General features: G+C 45.9%; 11 protein-coding genes across 11 annotated transcripts; 6 read left to right on the forward strand and 5 right to left on the reverse strand.

Annotated features, from left to right (window-relative positions):
• Positions 1–780: 780 nt before the first annotated feature.
• Positions 781–1,761, forward strand: SERLADRAFT_470148 (uncharacterized protein; the record flags this gene model as incomplete). Its single annotated transcript, XM_007319496.1, has 3 exons — positions 781–959; positions 1,029–1,128; positions 1,190–1,761. 3 exons carry the CDS (start codon positions 863–865, stop codon positions 1,581–1,583), a joined length of 591 nt encoding a protein of 196 aa, XP_007319558.1.
• On the reverse strand, positions 1,739–3,142 carry SERLADRAFT_470150 (uncharacterized protein; the record flags this gene model as incomplete). The annotated part of the gene is made up of 9 exons (XM_007319497.1): positions 1,739–2,071; positions 2,157–2,194; positions 2,260–2,321; positions 2,376–2,502; positions 2,555–2,613; positions 2,678–2,751; positions 2,806–2,859; positions 2,921–3,026; positions 3,076–3,142. Coding segments are annotated over 9 exons (747 nt in total).
• A 793-nt stretch (positions 3,143–3,935) lies between these two features.
• On the forward strand, positions 3,936–5,199 carry SERLADRAFT_416141 (uncharacterized protein; the record flags this gene model as incomplete). The annotated part of the gene is made up of 1 exon (XM_007319498.1): positions 3,936–5,199. The coding sequence occupies one exon, from the start codon at positions 3,986–3,988 to the stop codon at positions 4,964–4,966; it is 981 nt and encodes a 326-aa protein (XP_007319560.1).
• A 334-nt stretch (positions 5,200–5,533) lies between these two features.
• SERLADRAFT_370650 (uncharacterized protein) lies at positions 5,534–5,841 on the forward strand (the record flags this gene model as incomplete). Its single annotated transcript, XM_007319499.1, has 3 exons — positions 5,534–5,580; positions 5,638–5,724; positions 5,772–5,841. The coding sequence occupies 3 exons, from the start codon at positions 5,534–5,536 to the stop codon at positions 5,839–5,841; spliced, it is 204 nt and encodes a 67-aa protein (XP_007319561.1).
• SERLADRAFT_392261 (uncharacterized protein) lies at positions 5,835–6,379 on the forward strand (the record flags this gene model as incomplete). Its single annotated transcript, XM_007319500.1, has 2 exons — positions 5,835–5,927; positions 5,987–6,379. Coding segments are annotated over 2 exons (361 nt in total), but the record flags the coding sequence as incomplete, so codon positions are not given.
• SERLADRAFT_362009 (uncharacterized protein) lies at positions 6,378–9,029 on the reverse strand (the record flags this gene model as incomplete). Its single annotated transcript, XM_007319501.1, has 11 exons — positions 6,378–6,717; positions 6,773–7,132; positions 7,191–7,306; positions 7,361–7,476; positions 7,529–7,859; positions 7,914–8,060; positions 8,117–8,222; positions 8,272–8,359; positions 8,416–8,612; positions 8,681–8,783; positions 8,837–9,029. 11 exons carry the CDS (start codon positions 9,027–9,029, stop codon positions 6,501–6,503), a joined length of 1,974 nt encoding a protein of 657 aa, XP_007319563.1.
• A 103-nt stretch (positions 9,030–9,132) lies between these two features.
• SERLADRAFT_470157 (uncharacterized protein) lies at positions 9,133–10,605 on the reverse strand (the record flags this gene model as incomplete). Its single annotated transcript, XM_007319502.1, has 5 exons — positions 9,133–9,323; positions 9,399–9,459; positions 9,681–9,967; positions 10,038–10,216; positions 10,267–10,605. The coding sequence occupies 5 exons, from the start codon at positions 10,412–10,414 to the stop codon at positions 9,228–9,230; spliced, it is 771 nt and encodes a 256-aa protein (XP_007319564.1).
• A 101-nt stretch (positions 10,606–10,706) lies between these two features.
• Positions 10,707–12,361, forward strand: SERLADRAFT_470158 (uncharacterized protein; the record flags this gene model as incomplete). Its single annotated transcript, XM_007319503.1, has 8 exons — positions 10,707–10,838; positions 10,888–10,917; positions 10,974–11,023; positions 11,081–11,084; positions 11,147–11,668; positions 11,722–11,823; positions 11,877–12,028; positions 12,098–12,361. The coding sequence occupies 8 exons, from the start codon at positions 10,821–10,823 to the stop codon at positions 12,138–12,140; spliced, it is 921 nt and encodes a 306-aa protein (XP_007319565.1).
• Positions 12,362–17,451: 5,090 nt separating this feature from the next.
• On the reverse strand, positions 17,452–18,376 carry SERLADRAFT_450123 (uncharacterized protein; the record flags this gene model as incomplete). The annotated part of the gene is made up of 3 exons (XM_007319504.1): positions 17,452–17,601; positions 17,652–18,087; positions 18,131–18,376. 3 exons carry the CDS (start codon positions 18,362–18,364, stop codon positions 17,483–17,485), a joined length of 789 nt encoding a protein of 262 aa, XP_007319566.1.
• Positions 18,377–18,713: 337 nt separating this feature from the next.
• On the forward strand, positions 18,714–20,973 carry SERLADRAFT_450124 (uncharacterized protein; the record flags this gene model as incomplete). Its single annotated transcript, XM_007319505.1, has 2 exons — positions 18,714–18,964; positions 19,026–20,973. The coding sequence occupies 2 exons, from the start codon at positions 18,744–18,746 to the stop codon at positions 20,761–20,763; spliced, it is 1,959 nt and encodes a 652-aa protein (XP_007319567.1).
• Positions 20,974–21,127: 154 nt separating this feature from the next.
• On the reverse strand, positions 21,128–23,960 carry SERLADRAFT_439115 (uncharacterized protein; the record flags this gene model as incomplete). Its single annotated transcript, XM_007319506.1, has 8 exons — positions 21,128–21,155; positions 21,212–21,526; positions 21,582–21,872; positions 21,927–22,220; positions 22,275–23,445; positions 23,502–23,635; positions 23,710–23,854; positions 23,921–23,960. The coding sequence occupies 8 exons, from the start codon at positions 23,958–23,960 to the stop codon at positions 21,128–21,130; spliced, it is 2,418 nt and encodes an 805-aa protein (XP_007319568.1).
• Between the last annotated feature and the right edge of the window lie 647 nt (positions 23,961–24,607).

A 24,607-nucleotide genomic window follows, 5' to 3' on the forward strand; every position in this document is an offset into this window, starting at 1 on the left:
CGTCCGATCATCTTGAATAGGATGATCCGCGTGCGAGGGTCAAGCACTTGCTCCGAGGTAGCTCTATCTGACTTGTCCTTGGCATTGGCGTACGAACTTGGTCCTTTCCTGTTCACGCCGACACCCATCACATACGGTTGATCAATTTTGGCGATGCGGGATGAGTATTTTGCGAGGGCCGTTAGCTGATCTGTGGTCCTGTCTCTTTTCTGAGTGCTCGTGCCCGTCTTTTTGGGGTGGTTGACGGCCGGAAGGGTGGCGACGACCGTGCTACGGTTGATTGAGGAAGTAACGCCTTGAGCGTTCCCAGAGCGTACTGCGACATGCTGTCTGATGCGGTTAAACTGTTTTGTAAAATCTGCCCAGTAGTCGAGTTTTGAGGTGCTGCTTGGTGGAGTGATATGAAAGGAGGCTAACCTCGTTCTGCAATCTCCCAATCTTCGTTCTCAGCCGTATCATCCTCGTAATCGTCCCCACTCAACTGATCCTCGTCCTCGTCCTCAGAGCTATCTTCTGACCATTCTAGCAAAGCCTCGTCGTCTATGAATGGACCTTCTGGCCTCGTATCGGTCGCAGGGTTGCTTTGATTTGTAGCTGGCGCATCTTCAAACTGACCCTCTACGATGTTATCGTTGATAGACATGTCCAAGGAAAAATTTACAAACTTTCAATTTTTCAAAGCTGCAATCTGTTTTCATAGATCGCGATTTACGAAAGCTCGATAATTAGAGGTCACGTGATGCAAGAAATTAACTCAGACTCGACTGCAATCGTGTCTGTGCGGCAACGACTCGGACGCCACCTCAATCAATTCGTTTTCTAACAGTTTCTAAATATTTGCGTCAGCTTCAACAGCGCCGAAATGGAACGTATGAGCGAACTGAGAAAAAGGATACCTTTCAAGATGGCCTCAGATTCGACCAGTGAAAGCGACGAACGTGTTATATTGGATGAACAAGGTGAGTACCCATTTTTCTTGACCTTGCTCCTTTGGTTTACTCATTTACCGTGTTATACTATGATATTAGAACAGGAAGAGGTGATACAACGACTTAAAGATGAAAACTCTACTTGGAACCAACGCCACCGGATACTCTTGCAAGCAATGCTTGGGCTCTCTTGTCTACTGTACGTCGAACCTTTAGTATACTTTATGTCAGTTTCGACTGACTGTGTCATATTGTTGCAGTGAAATTATATATCTCATAAATCCTGAGTCGAACCCGATCTCGTCTGCTATACCATCCACTTCTTCGGAGCAAGACCATCCGCTGCCATTTACTTCTCTACTCACTGTTCTCGCCTTACTACTCCATCTTAATCTGGCCCTCTTGATATCCCCATCTAAAACTATCTCCGATGCTGCACCATTTCTCCCCATCTCGTTTTTCTATGTTTTTATTTGTTCAGCCGTCCCTCCCTTTCTGTGCATACTGACCGGTAGAACATGGCAAATGACTGTGTGGTGGAGCGTCACAGGAACAATGTCATGGGTCGTGTACAGTGTACGAAGGATGATCGATCAGGCCGATGAAAGTCTTGTAGCGCTGGAGAAAATGAAATATGCTTCAGCGGGCGCTTGAAATACGACATTAATGCTTTACTCGTGTTCATCGCCTCTTGCATTTTCATTGTCTTGAGTTTACTTAGTCCAAATGGGATAATATTTGTACTGGTATTCTAATAACAACTCTGTACATCCTTTGTTGTTTGATAAGGTTACAAAATATCCAATAGGCGAATAATAATAACAGTAAGAGATACGGGAAAAGTGAATACAGTTAGGCTGGGATCCCTGATCCCCATGAAACGACAGTGAGAGATCGATGCGAGGAGTTCTAGTTGTCTATGCAATGGACTGAATGGCACGTTCGCTATCCAAGCGTAAACCGTGCTCATTCGAGCGGCCTATGACGAGCACTTTGTCGGGTATTGCAGGCAACGGCTTGCTGGTATCCACGCTTGGCTTTATTATCTCGAAATTTGGACTCCAATTCCGTGTGAAGTATATAGTTTTCTTCTCAAAATGAATGCGAACAGGAACCCAATAAAACCATGCGTGAAGCACGTCCTGTCAAAGCGATAAGGTGAATATGGCACGGTGACAGGAGATCAAAAGTTCGAGAACATGTCAAGACGTAAAAAAGGAGACGTACGTGCTGTGTTCCAAACAACAGGGAAATCACTATACCAACTAAGGAAAAGGCGTCTTAAGCTTGAGAACCAGTGACAAACTGTCGAGGGTGTGTTATAACTCACTGGTAGCGGCAAACATATTAGGAAAGGCGGACATTGCATTGCTGATCGATAAGAGGCTCACTCTACATAATCAACGCAAGTTGGGACAGTCAATAGCTTGATGAAAAGCGACATACATGAGGCCCAGGCACACGTATACCCCAAACACGAGCACTCGAAAGATAAGCTGCACGTCTATGTTACTTGCATAACCAGCGTGGCGGATACCTCGCCAATTTCGGTAAAGTATGACAGCAAGTCGTGCTATGCGATATTTCCTTAGTCAAGAAATCAGAAAGGGGGGGATGGTAATCACCTTTAATGGCGAGGATTGCCAAGCATGTTACGATGACAAAGCCCAGCATGGCGTCTGAACTACAAAGCGGCATCAGCCCAGTCGAATAACGTCAAAAGGCGCTTCGACATTAGAAGCACTCACAAGGGACTATAATCTAAGGAGCAGTAGAAAAAGAGACGATCACGGTTGACTCTAGTTGGATGTAAAATTGACAACTAGGATTAACAGCATGAGACAGCGCATTATAACGAGTTTGAGTGAATAATCACGAATGCTGCTGATATTGTAAAGACCGTTAGAGTAAGATAGGGAGCAACGAAAAGCTGTCCGAAAAAACAACCGTCAAAGCTGCTTTTTACGCAGAAGATTCAAATCGTATCTCACGATCGTTGATTTAATAGCTTCTACGCTCTTTGAAGTTGTTGCTGCCATGTTTGGATTTATGCAATCCCAGATATGATAGACAAGCATCAAGATAGATACTGCCCACCTGTGAATGATTCGGTCATGGCCCAAATCAATAGGTACAGTACACTCACATTGGGGTTGTGCCATAAAGAAGGGAGGTTTGTGCAATACAGAGACCTTCACTTGGTTCTGCCCCCCTTTCTTCACCAACATAAAAACTGAGCGGGTAGAAGGGGCTGTGTTACAATGTTGTACAGTCAGGGGGGAACAAGCTGACGACACCCACAGTAGGCATGAAGATATCCCAGATAGTATCCAGCTTATGCAAACATTAACAAGGGTAAAGTGGCGCTTTACAGATTTTGAGAACAGAAACGTCGCGACGAGAATTGGTAATGTTATATGACCCGAAATCACTTGGAAAGCCAGCCAAGTATTGAGCACACGATCGGCTCCTAGCCCTAGTTTTTCTGCGTTAGCGCCTGGTTGAGTTTTACAACAATTAGTGACTCAAATTATGTAGCAGCCGATGAGGGCTTACTGGGTAAAACATATTCATGGGCGTTGAAACCCATGATGCTAGAAACCAGAGCACGTCCAGGCAGATTTTTATGTTGAGGAGAGATAATGATAATTTCCTGGTAAAAGAAACAGAAATTAAGGATAGTGGGACTTCAATACATGGAGGCTCTGAGAGAGTGGTTAATCGTCTGAAGTCGGACTCTCGAGCATGATACCTCTCCTCACGCGGCGGTCCGTCTACAGCCGTTGGACAAGTCTATCGTCATATATTTAGTACAAGGCTGGGGAGCTCACGCGTTATATTATAATTGAGGGAACGACGTACGGTTGCTTCAATACTTGATGGTCGTAGTCGACAGGACTGTTGGCAGGCAACCTGGGTTTCTTTCTGCTTTTGAACTGCCAGACCTGCCTTTTTGGGAATGAAGCAGCGCCGGTGGCTTATCTTCCTCCGCGCTTTTCATTTTGTCTTGACCTCAATGTAAGCACTAGAGTCCGTTTCAGTAGGCTACATCCACCATGGCTCAGTATCTTACACGACCTCGCCCGAAATACCAGTCTCCCCGTAATCGTGCCACAGATAGACAGAATCAGAATCACTTATCGCCTTCGTCGCAACAGTCGGACTGGATTTTCCCTCGCCCATCATCTGCTCCATCCAGTCCAACTTTGGCAACCGAACTTTCAGAATCAGTTGCTCTAAGCTTGGGATCGGAATCACTATCGAGTTCGGGGTTCGACGGTGTTAGCCATAGCCCATCACCAAACTATACGCCTGAGAACAGGACGCCCACAGAGAACATTCAGGGGCTGGGTAGCGAACCAGATAACGACTCTGATGAACTGGAATGGGAATGGGATTGGTCGACGGAACTCGACAACGAGAGTGATTTTCTTATGTCGCCCCTCGAGGATTCCGGTCGGTTTGACGACCGACATCCACCAGCACTAAGGAACCCTCATTTTCCGCGCTTGTCGCATCGTCGACCGTCGGGAGAAAATAAAACTCCATATACATACAGCACATCCATGGAGAAGGCTTGTCGCGCCTTGGGCAACCGAACCAGCCAATCCGAACATTCAATCGACACTCTCGTACTGCACCCTCGCACGTCTGACTACAATGAGCAATTACCTCTGCTATCTCTAATAGCATCCATCCTGTTCGTTGACAAGTCCACTGTTCATCTCATCACTGTCCCAGATGCTCGCCCAATTCTCTTCCCGGGTGTATGCCTGTCTCCCGGAGCTCCATCACTCGATACCCGCGACTCGGAATCATTCGGGATGCACGGAGCTAGTAAGCTTCTCATGGATCATAGCGCTACACCTCTGCTGAAGGAAGAGTTCACGATGCCTTATCAAGAGGAACATGTTGTCCAGGATTCCGAGTTTTCGATAGGCAATGTCTTCTTGCCTGGTTTGTGGGACCTTGTCAGTGGGGTATGGACTAGCGGAGAGAAGACTTGGTTAAAAATTTGGAGACCATACACCTCCTGAAGATTTAGTCGTCGAATCCGCTGGTCATCGCTGTCGTTCTTGTTATTGCTTTCGCTTTCCAAATAATCTGCTATTCGACGTGTTCTCTGGATATTATTATCGGCTCTTTATTTCAATCATGGCTCCTTCAAAATGTTACTTTAGTAGAGAATTTCTTGTACTCACAACTCAAGCACAAATTTGTACTGTTATAGCGCACTGCTCTGTTGTAAAGCACAACGCAATTTTGGTTATAGAGGGAATAAGTAAAAATTCACCAAATATCATGAGTTCCGACTCCGAACATATAGTCGAGGTTGCATTTATGACTTAGAATCTTACCACGCTTAGATATCTGAGTTTTCTTCCGCTCCTCATTCATACTACCTTACTTCATCACACGCTAGGACGTCGCTAACGTGACTAACGATAAGCATAACGGACACCAATAGGCAAAACATAGGCCTTCCAGGCTGCACTGGTGTATTCAAGACGACGAACCCGACATCAGATTTCACGAAAGTGGTCTCACTGGTCTACGATGAATTCAGAGCCCTAGCAAGTCTTCGCAAAGCCTCAATTGCAAAGATGCGTCAGTTTGCCGTCGACTTCTCTCTGGTTGTACTGTCGGTTCGGTGCGTCATATTACATTTACATCTTCAGAAAGATCTAAACAGGTATGACATTTACAGGTGTGCATACCTCGTTGACGCGATTATCTTGAAGGAACCATTGCAGGACTTTGATACTGTTTTACAGCGACTTCGTGACAAGGTTAGGTGAGCTTATGATGATCCATGAATGTGTTTTGACCTCCTACACCTAGCAGGACAGCTCCAAATTCTGTCACGTTTCACATTGGTATGAGATCTCGTCTCAACAGTCATTTGTTGTGAATGTCCCCCTCTTCGAAGAAATGTATAAAAGCTATCGAGACCGACTTTGGACAACATTTGTTCAACTAGATGATATCCCAATAGTGGCGAGTAAATTCCACAAGTCCTGCGTTACTACACGTCAACGACTTCGACCTTAATCCAGCTTGATGCTCCTCCTACTGGTCTATGTCAAGTCCTTGATGAATTCCACTCAGTACCAGATCTGCAGAGCGCATTATCTATGACGCTCCCTTCTGGTCTCACGCAGCAAACGCTTGTCTGTTTGGCTGGACTTCTTATCGATTATCCGATAGCATACGTACCACGATCACAGGATCAAACGTCCTTTCTCAGTAATATTCCCCTGGATATATACGAAGTCATACTTGAAGTGGACGAGAATGTCAGCAGAAGCGAGAAACAGCACACAGTACTCAAATTCACGTGTCCTTCGATGATTGGTAACGACTACATAGATCTTTCTCCCTCTCAGATGACGAACAAACTGAGAAGGCGTTACTGTTCTCGTTTGGCAGAGATAGGCTTGGCTTCATCCATTCTTCACCATGTTGATACATTCGATCGTGTGGCCCTCTGACTCAAGGGTACTAAAAGATAGATATGTCGTTACATACAGTATACATTGACGCACTATCTCGAGGAACATGACCAAGGCCCTAATCTATATCAACATTTACGATCTTGATATCCTCCAGTGGTTTGTCCAATTTGTTCACTTTCACATTTTCGATAGCGTGTACGACTTCAAGCCCAGAAAACACGCGACCAAATATCGTGTGTTTCCTATCTAACCATGGGGTAGCTGTGGTGGTGATGAAAAACTGCGAACCATTTGTTCCTGGTCCTGCGTTCGCCATGCTCACTGTATATGGTCTATGAAAGGATGTTCATTAGATGGCGAGAAGTAGTTCAGCACTCCCAAACTTACCGATCGTGCTTCAGGTCATCTGCAAACTCGTCTTCAAACTCTCGACCCCAGATCGAATTCCCCCCGGTACCATCACCAAGTGGATCGCCAGTCTGGATCATGAACTTTGGAATGACACGGTGGAAAATGACACCTTCGAAGAATCCACTGCGCGAGTGACCGACAAAGTTCTCCACAGCTTTCGGTGCTTGGTTGGGGAAGAGACGGAGGTGAATGTCGCCCATTGAAGTGTGGATTGTAGCAGAGGAAGCCAGAGGAGGTGGGCCACCTCTGCCAAGGGCAGGAGTTGCAGATGCAATATTTTGCTCTTCACGGGTGGGGCGTTCATTGAAGACATCTCGGTCGCCAGATTTGGTATCCCTGTGCAAACACATCTATAAGATGACAAAAAGGGTAACGAAAGAGTATATGAACGTACTCGGGCTCTGAGCGAGTGAACATGTAGAAGCGCTGACGCTTATATCCTGTGCAGAAAAGCGTTGGATCCCTAGTGCCTTTGTCGGCCAGAATGGGATTTGCGGAAGCAGCCATTGCCTGTATAAAGCAGCGCTAGGAGGAGTAGTATCGCCTAGAGAGAAATCAACTCACCAGTGTAGTGAGACCCTTTTTAGCAGGGGCACCCTGATAGAGGCTTAAGTTGAGCCACCGCACTACTTCGTCCTTACCATATAACCGAACAACTCGATTCGTGACAATATTGACGACTGACAGAGAATTCAGTAACCGTACCACGAAATAATATGACGAATTTCCAACCTTTGATGCCCAAGAGAGTCGGATAAAGAATAAACGCTCCGCTTTCGTCCCATATAGCATTACTCCACATGGCAGGAATGCGTCCATCAGGCCCAGGCATCTCTAGCTCTCGCTCTGCTGCTAATCGACGACCGAATTCCATATCATCGACCTTATAAACAGCAGTACCTGCTTGCTGCATTTCCTGTATAGCTATTAACGACTCGTCGTATTTTCGAGTGAGCTTTCCTGAGAGGAAAGAAAATGTGCGTATTTGTCGGTCTGGCAGGGAGAACGTTACGAAAGCGGAAGAATCTTGGGAGAGCGTCAGGCATGTGGGTATCGACTTGGCCTAGAAGTTGATATTAGGACAGGATGCACCAGCGGCTAGAAATGGTCTACGCACTTTTTTGAATTCATACAAATCTGTTTCACTTTTGTATGACCACATTCCGGGGACATTCTTGGGGGGCTCAAAAGATTCAGATGGTTGCCAATATTCTATAAATCCATTCTCGTCTGCTGATATTACGGTATCATACCGATCGCTGTACTAGAAACAAATTCGAGTCAAGAAAACAGTGCATTAAAATATAGGTTGGTACTCACCGACATAACGTGTACGGGGAAGCGATGCAATTTGTCAATTGTAATTAATGGCTTATCATCGCCACGACCATCGTATAACCGAATAACACCAGTACCTAGCTCTGAGCTAATATTTTATAAGTGACAGAAGAGGTTAATCAAAAAGTAGCACGTACACTGCCAACAGGCCCTGAGCCTGCCCTCTGCGGTGAACCCAACAACACGCATGGGGTGTAAAACCCAGTTTAATCATGTTGATCATGTCTATGACCAATGATTGATACTCCAAGAGAAAAGAGGAAGCAACAGTCTGAACATACCAAAATTCACAACATCGAACACTTTTGCGCTACCATCTTCTGATACACTTGCAAAAAGTTGACCATCTGCACTCGCTGATACACCCACTACAGGTGCCATATGTGCACGGTAATGCTTGACGAATTCAATTCCTAAATCTTGCTTTTTCCACAACTTCAGATGCCCGTCAATAGACGTCGTTATCAAAAAGTCTGTCCTAACGATGCGTGTTAGGGTCAGTATGCGTGGTCCTACAATGTAGGCCTTCATAAATTGTTTTCTCACTTTGTTACAACGCAAAAGTTGATGGCATCGCGGTGCATGAAGCTTTTGTAGTACTGGTCTGCGTTGGGGAGATGGCTGAGGTAAAGTTGCTCGTGAGGTAGGACTACAACATCGTTCAAGGTTCCATATAAATCTCCGAGCGATGGGCACACACACCTTTGCGTTTCTTTTTTACTCCCCCATTGCTCTCAACGTCGACCGGCATGGGCATAGGTCCAACATCCTCAGACTGCGAGTCATCATTGTCCTCTCCCTCTTGGTTCACAGCTTCCAGTGTGTCTGGCTCCTTCCCGTCACCTTGTATCCGCGAACGTTTCCCTAAGATGGAGTCTTGCTCTGCGTCCGACATTATGAGGAAGTCAGTTATGAAAGGGCTGGAAGGGACTGGGTCAGTTTTCGGTGCAAGCTCGTGTCACGTGACACGCGTAGAAAGTATTATCTTCATCGAGTTGTAGTAGAGTAAAGGGTATTAGGAAGATTGCCAATTTACAGTTGAGTGTCTATTTAGTAGGTATATGGGGATACACAGTTGGAATACAAATAGAAACTACATCATAACGCAGTCGCCATCCTTCTTGCCGGCCTGCTGAGCCCTCTGTGCTTCCTCAGTTGCCAGAATGCGCTTCTCTTCATCGCTCAAGAGCTAGAAACGTGAGGATTAGCATTACTTCAAGCCAATTTACAATATAAGAGTGTGTGGAATCAACATTCAACTTACACCCTTCTTAGCGCGTTCCATCATAGCTTTCCTCCTACTCTCCCTCTCCGCCTTCGCCCGACTAGGAAAATGTAATAGATAGATTAAGCAGTTGCGAATATTGAGGGTGGTATAAATGAGTTCGGATCCAGCCATAAGTTTGATACATGTCGATTAGTTGTAGGAGATATAGATTTCGTACGGGGTGATGTAGAGTTTACAGTGAGGGATGGGGACGTGGATACAAAAGGACTGCTGCGTCATGAGTGGTTACTGAGAAACATGGAACATGAAAATACTCACCGATCAGCTTTCGAGAACATATTGGTACTCGGCAATGCGATCTTAGGGGTAGCGATAGACGTAGAGGGTGAGTGGGCCGAGACGTTGGAGCTCGCGGACGCCAATGTTTTCTTCATTGCGTTCATGGCAGACGCACTTGCAGCAGATGCTTTGGATGAAGCGCTAATCGACTGTTTGGCCAAAGCAGGGGAGGTTATCCTGGAGTTCGATGATGCCGGAGTGGATAAAGATGAGCAAGTGTGATCTTTGGGAAATCGATGTTGAGGGCAAAATTGCTGCGAACATTTCTGAAGAATAGTTGGGGTGGTTAGATATCTTCGGCAGAAATTTCTAAGGAATTTCTAACGACCAACGTACATCGCAGCGGATAGGAGCAAACAATACCTTTCCACATTTGCCTCTCGCACAAACTGGCGCAGATTTGGCTCTACCTGATTTACCAGTCATAACAGAGCACTCATTGGATATGTGGTTCTCCATGCGAATGTTGGGATCTTGTCCGTGCGGTATGGCCACTGGCTGATTGCACAGTGGACCTAGAATGGCATCAATTTCAACCCAGTTTCTATGTAGTGTGCTCACATACAAGACGGTGCAATTCTGTTATGCTTGCTTTCATCATAACTTGGACAACGATGAGCTGTCACGTCAAAATGTTCCCCACAGAACCGATTGAGCAATGCTGACACTTGAATGGCAAAAAATCGACCAGTAAACACGATTGTTCTGAGCATTGGTGCCCGACGGCGAGAAGTTGAGCATCGCGTTCTGGAGTAGTGGACATCGTAGGTGGAGAGCTGTATACAGTAATCAATGACGAAGAACAGATGCAGGTTGAGGTATATAAAATATCTGTAAGACAGGAACGCGCGGCCTTGCACGACACGCAAGCACCGCGCTTGAATGATACAAACGGAACAGAGGCAAAGGAAAACCGGAGAGACGTCCTGAACGTTCCTTAGTGCCCGATTATGTCAGCTACCTTGTTTCCGAGTCACATGAGACGGCTTGGCTGACGGCACATTCATTGCAAGCATGCACCGCCTTTCGTGCACAACATTCAGCTCAGGCTGGGAATTACATGTCATTCATTGACTAATACTATTATCTGTCACGGCGATAATATCCAGATCTTACACAATGATTACCGTAACATTTGTGAGCGTCCATAAATTTATCGGTTGGCTTGACTTGATGCAAAGTTTAGATCAGACATGGAGAATCGACAGACAACCTGGTACGTCGTAAAATCAGCGACGACTCGTATAACTAACATATCGGAATATCTTACAGCGTTCCGTGTGGGCAGGATGGGCAGATGCTCCCCTCAGCAATCACGGTATGTGGTCATTATACTGACTTCTACATCCGTGCTTAGTTCAAATGATCGCACTAGGCATGAACGTATGTAACTCACATGCAAATAATCAGTTGTTCGATGAAAATCACACTGCCTATTCTCCTAGCAAGCTAGAGCTCTTGGACAGTCTCTTTCCAGTATTCGACTTACAGCAATATACGCGTCCACACTCAAACGTGCCTTTACCACGGCACAGGCTGTACATGATGCTCAGCCTTCCCCACAACCACCCTTGACTGCATCTCCGCTATTGCGAGAGCAACATTTTGGTATCGCGGAAGGAAACCCATGGGCACTGCATGCAGACGAGAACGTACCCGTTGAAGACTATTACGCACAGGGCGTGTTTCCAGTTCTCTACGAGCGCCATGAAAAGTTTCCCGGTGGTGAGAGTCTGGACGACGTTGGCAAAAGAGCAGACCAGGCAATCGAGGAGTTTGTCATACCACATATCCGGCTCGCCGCTAGAACAGGAACTCAGGGCGTCCATATCGCTCTAGTCAGCCATGGTTTATGTATCGGTGAACTCGTTGCGGCAGTTATTCGAAAGGATACTAGTGGAGATCATACTCGTGATTATAGAGGACTGTTGAACACGGCTTGGACGCGTGTTACTATCGGAGTTAAGGTCAGTCAATCAGTTAGGCGTTTGCATTTTCATTTGGGCTGATAACGGAATAGGGATTAAAAGAAGGTGATGTGCTGGACTTTGCTGATGAAGATGCCATTCCGCTTGTTGTGAAAGTAACTGAGTTTAACCGTCATGAACATATCGACAATATTGTAAGTGGCTTCGATAGGCGGTGAGTTTAGGTGTTCGATTGACCATTCCCCAGAAACGACAGAAGGGCGGCATCGGTAGCGCAGCGTTCGACCCGAAACAACAGGATATTAGAGCATTCTTTGGCGGTGGTGGCGTGCACAAACCTGTAGAAGCCTTAGAACACAGCGAGAGCAATGCAGCAGACGAAGTCGGGCTAGATCAAAAGTGAGGGATAGCTGAAGTTGTACCGATTTGCCTCATTTACTCAAATTCCCTCGATATGACCTGTTTTAGTTGCATAGCAGGGTCCAGTAGCACGAACATATTGAAGCTTTAGCTACGAGAGAAGTGTGTGCTCTTTCTTGTGAATAGAGCTGGGCATCGCTGTGACACCTGAACTTCGTTGATTACGGTACATCACTAGGCACCTCAGAAATACTTCTATTCCTTCAGCTTAGCTTTTCAATTCAGCAGAGAGAACTGACCTGTATATATGACGTCGCAAACGCAGTCAAATCCGCATATTCCAGACGTTCACCGGTACGGTAGTAATCTCTTCAAAGTTGGTGTCTGTTTGTCACTAGAATAGGCAACATGAGAAAGGTTGTTCTTTCTGCCTGGTCTCTTTGATACGTTCATATGCGAGTGATTAGCATGTGCCTGCCAAAAAAAGCAAACACATGTGTCAGAACTCCAGTATTTTCTAACAACTCCATGCAACGTCTACGAAGTGAGGCGTACCCGTTTGAACTTTCCGTTACTCAATGCTCTCCATCGTTTCTTTGTTCCACTATGCGATTTGAGCTTTGGGAACTGAGCGATTGCTGACGTTGAGAACAGCCTTGCTGTCAACACCAAACGGTTCAAGAACATTTGCAGCCGTGGAAGTTTTGCTCTAAGAGTGATCGGCCAACTTTTTAGCCACACAGAGGTCACGTGGATAAGCCCTTGCTCCTACTTCAATCTTTACGGTCACTAGACATCCTTACCACGGAACCGCACCTTGAAAGTGCAAGTATGAGCCAGGGAAATCCGCAAGACGAGGCTGACCGCGTATGTTCTCTGTTAATGTTAATTATCTTATCAAGCTACTTATCAATGCTTCAAATATCGTTGTCAGATTCGTGCGAAGAGGCTTGCTAAGCTGCAAGCATCTACAGCTCCAAGTAGTAAACCTCCTTCACCAGGACCTTCACAGGCATCTGCACCATCGTCTACCCCAATTTCTCCCTCGCCAAAGCCTAAAGTTTCCGCTGCTCCATCACCGGTGCCTGTACGATCTGTTGAGCCACTTGCTAGCCCATCCGTACTGCTGAAGAGGAAACCAGCGGTTACGCCTCTCAAAGTCGATATTCTATCCTGGCAAGACGATACACTGAGCCATGTTCTCAAAGTTACCCTCGATGTAAGCAAGGACCTTCCATACTGCCGTCTTCATATTGTGACTATATTATATATGTAGAAATCGGTCGCCGAGAAGAGTGGCTATGATATCGTTTGGCTGAAGAACCTCGCAGCTGAGTTAGAGGCCGAGGATTACAGTACGTTATCTCGGTTTCTGACACAATCAGTCGGCCTGATCGTCTTGCAGGTCAGACGAAACCAATACGCTTGAGTGGAGATATCATAGACCGCTTACTGATCGCCAGACTTGAACTTGATCCTCAGGCTATGTCGTAAGCGCGATTGCATCCCGGATCACTCCTAGGCCTACTGACAAACATGACTTTAGAGATGATTTTGAATATGTCGCCGTGCTAGCGTCCCTCCCACCTCAGATGTCGGTATTCGAGTATCTGGTAGGCTGCTGGAAGCGCCTGAGGTCCATCAGAGCTACACTACTGAAAAAGGTTCGCATTTTTTCGTATGGATTTTAGTCAGTATGATTAAACAGTAGTTGGCTCAGCCTCCCGTTAACGAGATACAGCAAGCCTCGCTAATCTTGGAGAAGCTTCGTGACTTGATAATCAGTTACACGGGTCTCACTCTTCAGGAGCCTGAGATGTTTCCTCAACCCCAAGGGTGCATATTCTTTTTTCTACGCTTCAATGTAAAATTCTAATTCTTTGTCCAGGCGACTTCTTGGGCCTCCGGAACTTGTTGCTTCTCTGTTATCGCTGTCTGCCCTTTCTACTCCTCTTTCATCATCAGTATCGCCGCCGGGTTCCCTCGATGCTTCTGAAATAGAGAGCTTCTTGCAAGATCTCGCGCTCCGTTTTGAACCAGATCACGAGATAGATGATGTTCTTGGTCCTGTCGTACGTCAGCTGTTGTTCCACCAGTCATTATGGCGGCCTGAGGGTTTGAGTGGCGGTGACTCCAGCTGGCGGGGTATAGTGAGCGGCCTGGAGGCATTAGTGTCTGTCAAGAGCATTGCTGTTATGATAACTAGACTACCTGAGTGGAATACTCCTTCGGCAACGGCAGCCAGTTTCGAGAAAATGACGTTAATGGGTCCGCTTTGTCGCCTGAATGTCTTTAGCGTAGAATGGGTGAGTACGGGCCACTTTGGTATGTTATCTGAGCCATTGACCGTCATCTCTCGCAGCCGATTATCGCTCAAACGTATTTCTCTGACCCTACGAAGCGCACCAAAGCCGACGTTGAATCGTCTTACGCTAGTCTAAGAGGGACGCTCAAGAGCCTGCAGGTCCGTAATTTTTTTCCCTTGCCATGCATACATACTGACAGGATTCATTAGTCTTCACTATTTCAAATCTTTAATACCCTTGTACGAGCCTCGCCCGAATCCAGGGAAGCTGTTCTGCAGTACTTTGCTACTGCTGTGAACTTGAACAAAAGGCGTAGTGGAATGCAGGTTGAAGCTGAAACAGTCGCATCGGACAGTTTCATGGTTAATCTGCAGAGTGTTCTTCTTCGTTTCGCGGAGCCTTTCATGGATGCCAGGTATACCAAGGTAAGCTTGCGCACACGAATTCCACACGTATAGTTGCTGATGACGGACAGATCGATCGTATCGACACATTGTATTATGCGGTGTCCCAACGTCTTGATTTGAAAGAAGAGACAAGAATTAAAGCAACCAGCGACGAAGCGGCAAAGTGGGTAGAAGAGAATCGAGATAATGGTAAAGTGAATTCCACAAAGCTATGTACATGACTCATTGGTTCACAGCTTCGGCACCTAATTTCATCTCTGATATATTCTATCTGAGCTTGGCCTTGAGCCACTACGGATACTTGAAGACGATTCAAACGTATGAAGATTTTGCCAAACATGTAGATGAATTACAGCGGCATCTCGATATGATCAGTGGCGACGGTTCCTGGATGGGTGTATGTGTCCATCTGTTCTAGGCATGCTTGTTAATTAACCGTTACCTTAGTCTCCATTCCAAGCTCGGACAGAGGCAGCTATAAACCAAGTAAAGGTACCGCAGTTATCTTGTATTTACACCATCAGATCATGACTCCTTTTATCAGGCCGATATGGCCAAGATTCAAGCCCAACAGCTCGCCTTCCGTGTACAGTTACTAGATCCCGAGCTTGTTTTCCGATCAATTGGCTTCATGAACTTTGTTTCGACTTGGTTGATTCGCAGCATCGATCCTAAGAAGTCTCATCCCAGTCCTATCGTAGAGTATGTCATCTCGCAGCATTCCACTTCTACCGCACTGACCATGTCAATAGGTTACCACTACCTGTAGACGTGCCGATGTCTTTTAGAGTGCTCCCGGAATATATCCTCGAAGATGTCGTGGACTATCTACTCTTCGTCGTTCGGTTTGTGAATTCATTCATACCAGAGATATACATAACTCATCCAATTTCTAGCCATTCCCCTGAGAGCTTTGATTTGTCCGGGAAGAACGAGCTCGTTATATTTGCGCTGACATTCTTGACTTCTACGTGGTATATCAAAAACCCTTTCTTGAAAGCCAAGGTCAACGAGGTATGTCAAGTCGTGATATCGACATCTGGCATCTACTACCCTATGTTCTAGACCATATTTTACGGTATTTTACCTTACGGTAACGAGCGCCACGGCATACTCGGCGGTACTCTGAACACTCATCCACTTGCGCTGAGGCATCTGATGCCCGCTTTGATGCATTTCTATATCGGTTCGTACTTTCTCACCAAGTCCGTTTCAGTTTAGTCATATTTCTCGAGCAGAAGTTGAGCAGACAGGAGCAAGCTCTCAGTTCTATGATAAATTTAGTAAGTTCTTCGTCTCCTGTTATGGTCTGAGACTAATCAAGCACCCTATACTATTTCATCAAAGATGCTAGGTTTGTTGTGATATTTCCGCGTAAAGTACTCTTTCCTGACATAGCTGCAGACGAAATATCGCATATATTTTGAAAGCAATATGGGACAATCCGACACATCGACAAGCCCTCAAAAATGAAACTCAGTTAGTCCTATCAACCTTTGCAAATGTTACATATTACTCATATCTTGCAAACAGCAATGTCGAAAAATTTGTTCGCTTTGTTAACCTCATGATCAACGATGTCACTTATCTCATGGACGAGTCGTTGAGCGAACTCACGCAAATTCACAACATCCAAACTGAAATGAAGGACGAAGCTACTTGGGCAACTAAATCCGCCCAATATCGCCGGGAACGTGAGGGCACCCTTCGGCAATTAGAGAGGCACGCTTCAGGCTACACCACACTGGGTAAATCCACCGTAGGACTTCTGAAAGACTTTACAGGGGAGACCAAGGCGCCTTTCATGATGCCAGAGATAGTGGACAAATTAGCTGCCATGTTGGATTACAACTTGGACGCCCTGGTCGGTCCCAAATGCAAGGAGCTAACCGTCAAAGATCCAGAAAAATACAAATTCAGCCCAAGGCAGCTGCTAAGTGATATTTTACAAGTCTATCTCAACCTTAGCGACCAGGGAGATTTTGTTCGGGCCGTTGCTGGGGACGGTCGTAGTTATCGGAAGGAACTGTTTGAATTGGCTGCTGCAACAGCTAGGAGAGTTCCACTGAAAACCGAAACCGAGTTGGAGCAACTGCGACTGTTCGTGGTTAAAGTAGAAGAAGCCAAGGCCACAATTGAAGCTGAAGAAGACCTCGGCGAAATTCCCGACGAATTCTTAGGTCAGTAGTTGCATGTCGATGGCGTATGTCGGAGTATGGCTAATTATGCCAATTTTATAGATCCCTTGATGTTCACAGTCATGAGAGATCCTGTTACATTGCCATCTTCACGCACAATTATCGATCGCTCCACCATCAAGTCACACTTGCTTTCTGACTCGAAGGACCCTTTCAACCGAGCACCTTTAACGATTGATGATGTAGTTCCTGGTAAGCATTTGCTAGTCACATAGATTTTCTGCTATTGATTAAGTATACACAGACCCTGAACTGAAAGCAAGAATAGATGCGTTTTTGGCAGATCGTCGCAACAAGAGTACAGCATTAGACAAACCAGAGGCAGAAATTGTAAACATGGATGTATCAATGGACTGAAATTAACAACTTAGCTGTATTACTATCCACATAACAAAGCATTTTGGCTATAAAATCTATATGAAACCATTTAGTATTTCGCCATATAGAATTCTGGCAACTACTCTCAAATTAATGCGACTTGAGAAACTTGATGGAATGTTGCAATTAAGATCAACCTTCAGCTTCAGGTGCTTCCACTAGCCAATGCAGTAGCAGCAAAGGAAAGATGTATTTGCTTTAACATCATTTTTTTCTCTTCTTATTACTACGGCTTGTGCTAGTAATTCCAGCTCTAACTCTTCCAGATATACCCCCTCTATTGGGTTTAGATATTCTACCTCGCCCACTTTTTGAGAAGGATGCTGCGTAATTGTTCCATCAGACATCATCAAATGTTTCAGACGATACGCACCAGGTGATAGTTCTTGTATCTCTGACTCCTCTTCTTCTGCAAATTCGGTCCCACCATCAGTTGCTGTTATTACGCTGTCTCTTGGTGTGAACGCGATAGCTTCATCACCGCTCTCCTGCGTCAATGCGCTACTGTCACTATCACCTCCTACTAGGCCAGCCATGTCGAGCTTACTTCTTCCACGTTTGGAAACACGAGTTCGACGACTTTTTGTAGGTTGTTGAGGCGATGGTGCAAGCGGTGTAGAGGGCAAGGATGCTGTCGCTCTTAGTCGACGTGCAGCAATAATTGACTCATAGGTATGGTCACATGGAATGGTGTATTCTGCACGAAAATATGGATGTCTTGAGAGATTTTCGGACGGCGAAGGTGAAGCAATTACACGAGGAGTAGATTGACTGGATCCAGGGGAGTCGTATCCGTCTATTTCCTGATACTTTTTATTACCGAGCAGCATAATACATACAGAAAGTCCTTACAAGACCTTCAAGAGCATCGAGATCGTAACATGTTCTTAATTTTGCCCAGATTCTGTCGATGGGGACCATACGACCGGTGTCGTTGTGGATAGCATTGCGTATAGCGAGTGCATGAAAATGGCGATGCAGACCAACTGGCCGTGCCCTCATGACCGAACGAAAAAATGATATCTCTCCTTGGACGCTGTCAAGAAATTCTGGATCTCCATTGAGGTCGTCAAGCTGAGCTGTCATGATGGTCGGAATCAGGGCTGAGGTTTGTTTGGCAAAGCCTTCTGATCCAAACAGCCATAAGTACTAAGACCTATATACGGGACATAGTACATAACGAACACAAGATGCAAAGGTTGACGGCGAGATCAAACGATGAAAAAATATATAAACGCTCAAGATGAAGAGGTATTGGGGGTGATGATAGGGTAGCTATGTTTTCGCTTCTGGATGCCTCGACATGGTCGCAATGATAGTAATCCTGTGGTGTTGTTTCCAGTGCGGCCGGGTTGACTCGATCACGTGTGTACAGGAATTAGCATCATGTGACGCTGGGAGTACATGCATGAATAAGTATATACATCTTATTCGCAATCCTATTGAGGAATCCAGTACTTTTTGCATGCCATCCGACAGTGGTCCTCCACCCATATACTCTCAAGAGTGTCCAAATGACACTTCTTCTGACAGTGAAATCTGCGCTGCAGATCCTCAAATAATCATCGTACCAACGACGGACGCCATCAATTTTCAGAGGGGATACTTAGGAGCCGACGGGGAGCGAGCTGCAATCGAAGGAGAACTGCAGATTAAAGGCGCTGAGCCTAGACAATGGAAAAAAGTGTCAGTAGATCTTATTATTTGTGTTCTTAATAATGTCTTATATTAATCGACCAATCTTAAGCACGATGTCTTTTCGCGTCGTAGAAGCTGCTTATTCACGAGAAATCGAGCTATTTCATTCAGAGATCGACTTGTTTCCTAACCCGTTGGATACTAGCATCATACCATCTTCTTTTCCTTTCGCCATTCCTCTGACTCCGGATACACCTCAGTGTGTGCATACTCCACAATCTTCGATCTCTCATGCTTTGATGGCCACATTGCACCCTCTGGATCCCCTTGGGCAGCCTATATCGAAAACGGTGACCGTACACACTAGACGCTATGCATCTCCGACATATACATTGGAGACATTGCCTGAGACTTATGTGCTGGAATATCCAACACGTGTCGACGTTGAGGTGCCTCGTACAGCCTTCAAAGTTGGGGAGCCTATTCCTATTTACGTCACCATTCCTCCGCCTACGCGGGAACTCGTCGTAGACAAAGGCTGGAGAATTCGCAATGTCAAGGCGGAACTCGTTCGCACCGTCAAGGTAAAGAAAGAGCACGAAGAAGATATACCTTATGAATTTTATGGAGGGTTACCATCAGAACAACAAGATCTTTCTGCGCTTAATGGCTCCAGTCATGATGGTCCTTCTTGCACTGCTGCGCCAAGTACCGAAGATAGACCATCATCATATCAAACAACAATCTGTCGCTCTGGCGGATCTTGTCGGTTCCATTCATCAAGATCTATACGACTTCGATTTGTTTTACATCAGCCCTCTCCTTCCGCCTCTCCCCCAAATAATGACCAGCCTTTGCTGGAAGGAGGATATGCGCTACAAGATAACGACACCCAATGTGTTTCTATATCCCAGACGACTCTTCTGCATTCTGTAACATTTCACATCGCTGTCCATGTATCATTCGTCGACGTATCTAGCCGCACCGAACGTGTCTTCACCGTCTCCATCCCTGTTTCAATCGTCCCTCCACCTGCTCCCTTCTCTGATTTTGACACTACGCATCCCAAGAAACGTGATTATCCAATTGCAGTAACTCGGAGGCCGGAGAGCATTGAAGTGTCTGCCCCCCGTTATCAAGAAGGAGAAGCAGGGCCCAGCTATGCTCCTAGTGGTGCGCCTCCGCCTTTCGAAGAGCGTGACATTCCGCCACCTCCTTTTTTCTCTCCAGAACCATCGAGTTCTGGATTACCCAACTTCCTAGAATCAGAATCTCAGTTGTATGCCCGTTTTGATACCGAAGAACATTCAGCACTTGTCGCTGCACTGGACCATGTGATTGAAGGCGAAGGCTCGTTATTTGGGTTTTCTTCTTCACATCAGTTTGATGGTTACTCAGACGATACGCGCGATCCCATTTCACCTCCACCTACCCTTGAAATGGCAACACATGATAGGAACTTGTCCGACCTAATTGAGATAGGTCAGCCTAACCATGATGGCCTGGTATCGGAGCATGAAGACCCAGATGCAACAGCTGAATTGCCTCCCCCGCCACCTGCGCTGGATGATCCTTCTGATCCACCTCCCTCCATCGATTCCGATTTTAGGTCTCCAGTAGCCCACCCGTCTACCCCAAATACTGCTTTCTCGCAACTTCATCCCACCTATCCTCACAACTCTGAACCATCTCATACCATATCTTCCGACATGGCTATGCAAGGTACCACACCGTCACATGGGCACGCACCACCTCCTTATCTTATTCCTCACAGTGGCAGTGGAGGGGAAGAGCTAGTCGCACGGCCTCCCCCTTACATGTTTCTCATGCCTCCACCGGCGGACTGAACTATAGATGGGACTTACATGAACCGTGTATATCAAGCCTGAGATATCTGATAGGCTCGAGAATATTGGACAGACCGAACAACATACATCATCGTTCAATTACTTTCAATTTCATCTTGTCACACTTAGCCAATAGATACTGGTACTAAGAACCTGACCTGTCACTCTAGCCCATTGCTATATTATTAAAGAAACTGTTGAACTTCAAAATAGCTCGAGAGCTATGCTACCAGAGTAATAGTAAAAATAACGAAAACCTAAGGAAACACACACAGTTGATAGACATATATGAATACACCAAAAGATCGTAGAAGCACAACATATGACAATGCACCAATAAACCATTTAAATAACCACCAGACATTTACTCCACACCAAATCCTTCAGTTTCCCTATACGAAGATAAATGGATGAGATAAAATTAGCACGAAGATGATTAATGACTTACTCGATTGCAAATGTGAGCTTCTGTTCTAAACTCTCATAATCCTCGTACGGTGGAAGATCAATCCTGTTGAAACAAGTATGACTCCTAGGTAGTTGTGAAGCATCGCCGAACTTCTCGATAGTAAATCTTCGGGGGCCATCCGAGCCTTGCAAATCTTTGAAACCATTGACAGGTACCCTCGAGGTACCAGTAGCGAATTGAAGTAACCGTGACTTGCGCTCAGCTGGCCAGCTGCGAATGCATTGCCAGAACCACTCGATCACCTGATCTGACTTCTCGTAACCACGATAATCTGTGAACTTTGTCCAGTCATCCCTGAAAAACCAATATTTGAGCTGTAAGAACTGCAAGAAAAGAAATAAAAACATACATGTCTATCTCAGACATTCCACCTATAAGCAACTCTAGTTCACGTTCATCAAAGACATCAATCAACTCCTGAGGGATGAGTTCCTTGAAACCTTCTGAGAAAGCATCGAACTGTTCTTTGACTCTGGTCATCGTTCTGTACAGCACTACTGCTTCAACATATTCCTTCTTGTTATCTTCTGTAACGGGTATATCCGCTCCGCCTGGCTTGAGTTCCACGGTCACAATTTCTCCAAATCGATCTTCGGTAGTACTGAATGTTTCGTCTAAGACATCGGTAATATCATTATCACTGAGAATTATATGAGTTATTAGAGTACCAAAACAATATGTAGAGAAAACTTACAGCATCCAGACTAGACCCCTGTGCAAGTCCGCGTCCACACCCTCCAGATCCGCAAGAGTAGCTTTCTTAGCAAGAATCATCTTATAGAAGCTAGAGACGAAGTAGGCGTCCAAGAAACGCCGGTGGAATATGGCCATACCCAGACATCTTCCAATAAATTTGAAGTATGTCAAGTGTTCAGGGTTAATTCCTGATGACCAGTTGATCTGCAATGTATAATTATCATGCGCGGAGTATTCAAAAAGACCGTAAGATGGGTTGAATATTTCATGCGAGAGCAGGAAGAACCATTCTCTGTTGCAACATGTGAGCGTTCGATAAATGCATCCACTTTAGCAGACATGTTACCTTGAGACACCTCCGTAGTCCAGACCATCTTCTCCCTCAAATTTGATAACAAGCCTCTTCTTCAAGTCATTCCCGCTCATCTTCATGACTGCTGAGAAACTGTCTTCCAGTATCCTCCCTCGTCTGAGTTTCATTTCGCATTTACCCTCCTTCACTCTCATGGCTGGCTGGCTGCGGAAATATACGACCTTCCTACGATAATCGCGTTTGTACTGTGGTGCATTGGAGTCAACGTTTGATGGGAGTCTTGGATCATCCCACGTCGTTGTACGAGTGTTGTGATCAACGTAGTATACTCTGCCTGTGGAGGTCATGCGCATTTCCCATCCAGATGGGAGGAGGCCCAGATTAGCATTAGTTGAGGCGGTTACAGCAGGGTTGACATGTGCTGTACGCGGGTCCGTCCACGTAGTGGATCGTGTACGATGATCGACGAAGTACGGTCTACCCTCCGGTGTGCGACGTTCCTCCCATCCCTGCGGTAGTGGTATGTCTACGTAGGTTTGGCTCCCATCATTGCTAGGAATGTTGAAGGGCTGAATAAAGCTATTCGATGGTGTGGTAGGAATAGGCTGCTGAGGTTGAGGCTGCACACCTGCAGGTCGGATCCACGATGTCGTGCGTGTGTTATGATCAACATAATACGGCCTACTCCGCTCATCAAGACGACGTTCCCAACCTGGAGGTAGGGGGGCTGCATTCTCTGTGTCGGCAACAGGTTCTCTGTTAGCCTCGGGACCTGCCTGAGGGCCGAGAGAAGTCGGGCTGGAAAGTGTGGATCTGGAAGACACTCTCGGCACCAAAGGTGCCGTATTATCCAATGGAGAATGAGGGATTGATGGGGTAACAGAAGCTGACCGAAGATGTGTAGACCCAGAGTTGCTCGATGAAGCGTGTGCTAGATTACTGTTGAGGGGAGAGACGGAAGACGCTATACGAGGTATGGTGGGTTGCCGTGAAGAGGAATCGCTGCGGGACGACAGAGTACTGGCTCTCTGATTTGGTGCCTGTGGAGTAAGGTCGGACAACTGCAGAGCTGGGAGTGAACTATTTATGGCATCATCGATGTCTTGCTGAACGCTCTGAACTAGTGGAATCGAGAACGAAAACAGCATCTTTCCGTATACAACCGCACCACCGGACGATGTAGTAAGATTTCTACTAATCAAAGCTGCTCATAGAGAAGATGAGTGATGGTCAGATACAAAGAACGAGAATTATACACACCGTGCCCACTCAAAGAATGATCAATGACTTCCTGTCCCTCCAGCTTCACCAGTCCAAGAAACCCTTGATCACGCCGCCTAAACCTACGCTGGTCGAATATTTGTATAGTTACAGAAGATGATGGTCGGACTGTGCTGGAGACAGGGGACAGATAATCGTCAATATCCGAAGTACACACAGTAGATAAGAAAAAGATGGTTGTTCTCACATGTCAAAATACTGATTCCATGTTGGACTGAGGGACCTCTTGATGGTAGCAGTGGTATACGTTTGGTCTGCGCCTACGGAAACTACTGCGAAAGGGTCTGGTAGACTGAATACATCACGTTTCGCGAGAGAGTTTGCAGCAAGTACTATAGATTGTAGAATAAAGATTAGAATGTATTCAAATGACAGTTCGTGGTGTGATCCATATGCACCAGTTATCCGGACTTCCTGTGGTAGATCTTCTGAAGCCATGTAGAGTAGCGAGCGTCTCTTAGTAGCGTCTGTATGCTTTACAACGTTTATAAAGACGCCAGCTGCAGAAAGGAGATCCTACCAGCTACAAACAAATAAGAAAATACAATATGTCGTTGAGTGGTCGTCTGCTGGAGCTCGTTCGATGAGTAATCACTGGCCTAGACTGGAACCTGTGGGGTATGGAACGTATTAGAATGGAGTTCAGCACGCATATAGCCAGAGAGGCGATGGTTACCCGTGAAGAGGATGTTGGAGGAAAGCAAGAGAGGGACTGCGGCGGTCGATACAGACGATGACCGACGCAAGGATACAACAAGGTAAAACCGTGACCGTATCGGCTGTTCTCACTGCGGGTGCTACGCACAGCCACCATATTTCTCACTCGCATTTATCCCGCCTCTCATTGGTTTTGGCAAATATAATATAATCCAAGTCCGCGCACACCGTCACGGTGACCGTTACACCTAAACATTCATAAAAGTCAACTGACAAGTAAGTATGAAACTGAAAACGCAGATACCAGTCCCTCCATGCTAAAGAACCCAGAGATGCTCAAAATGACGACAGTTATTCGTCTGCAAGGCTTTTGTTGGCGAAAGTTGCTGAGTACAGCCTTCCAAATTTCTGATATCTATTTGATCTGA

Source organism: Serpula lacrymans (assembly GCF_000218685.1).
Source record: "Serpula lacrymans var. lacrymans S7.9 unplaced genomic scaffold SERLAscaffold_8, whole genome shotgun sequence".
Lineage (NCBI taxonomy): Eukaryota > Fungi > Basidiomycota > Agaricomycetes > Boletales > Serpulaceae > Serpula > Serpula lacrymans.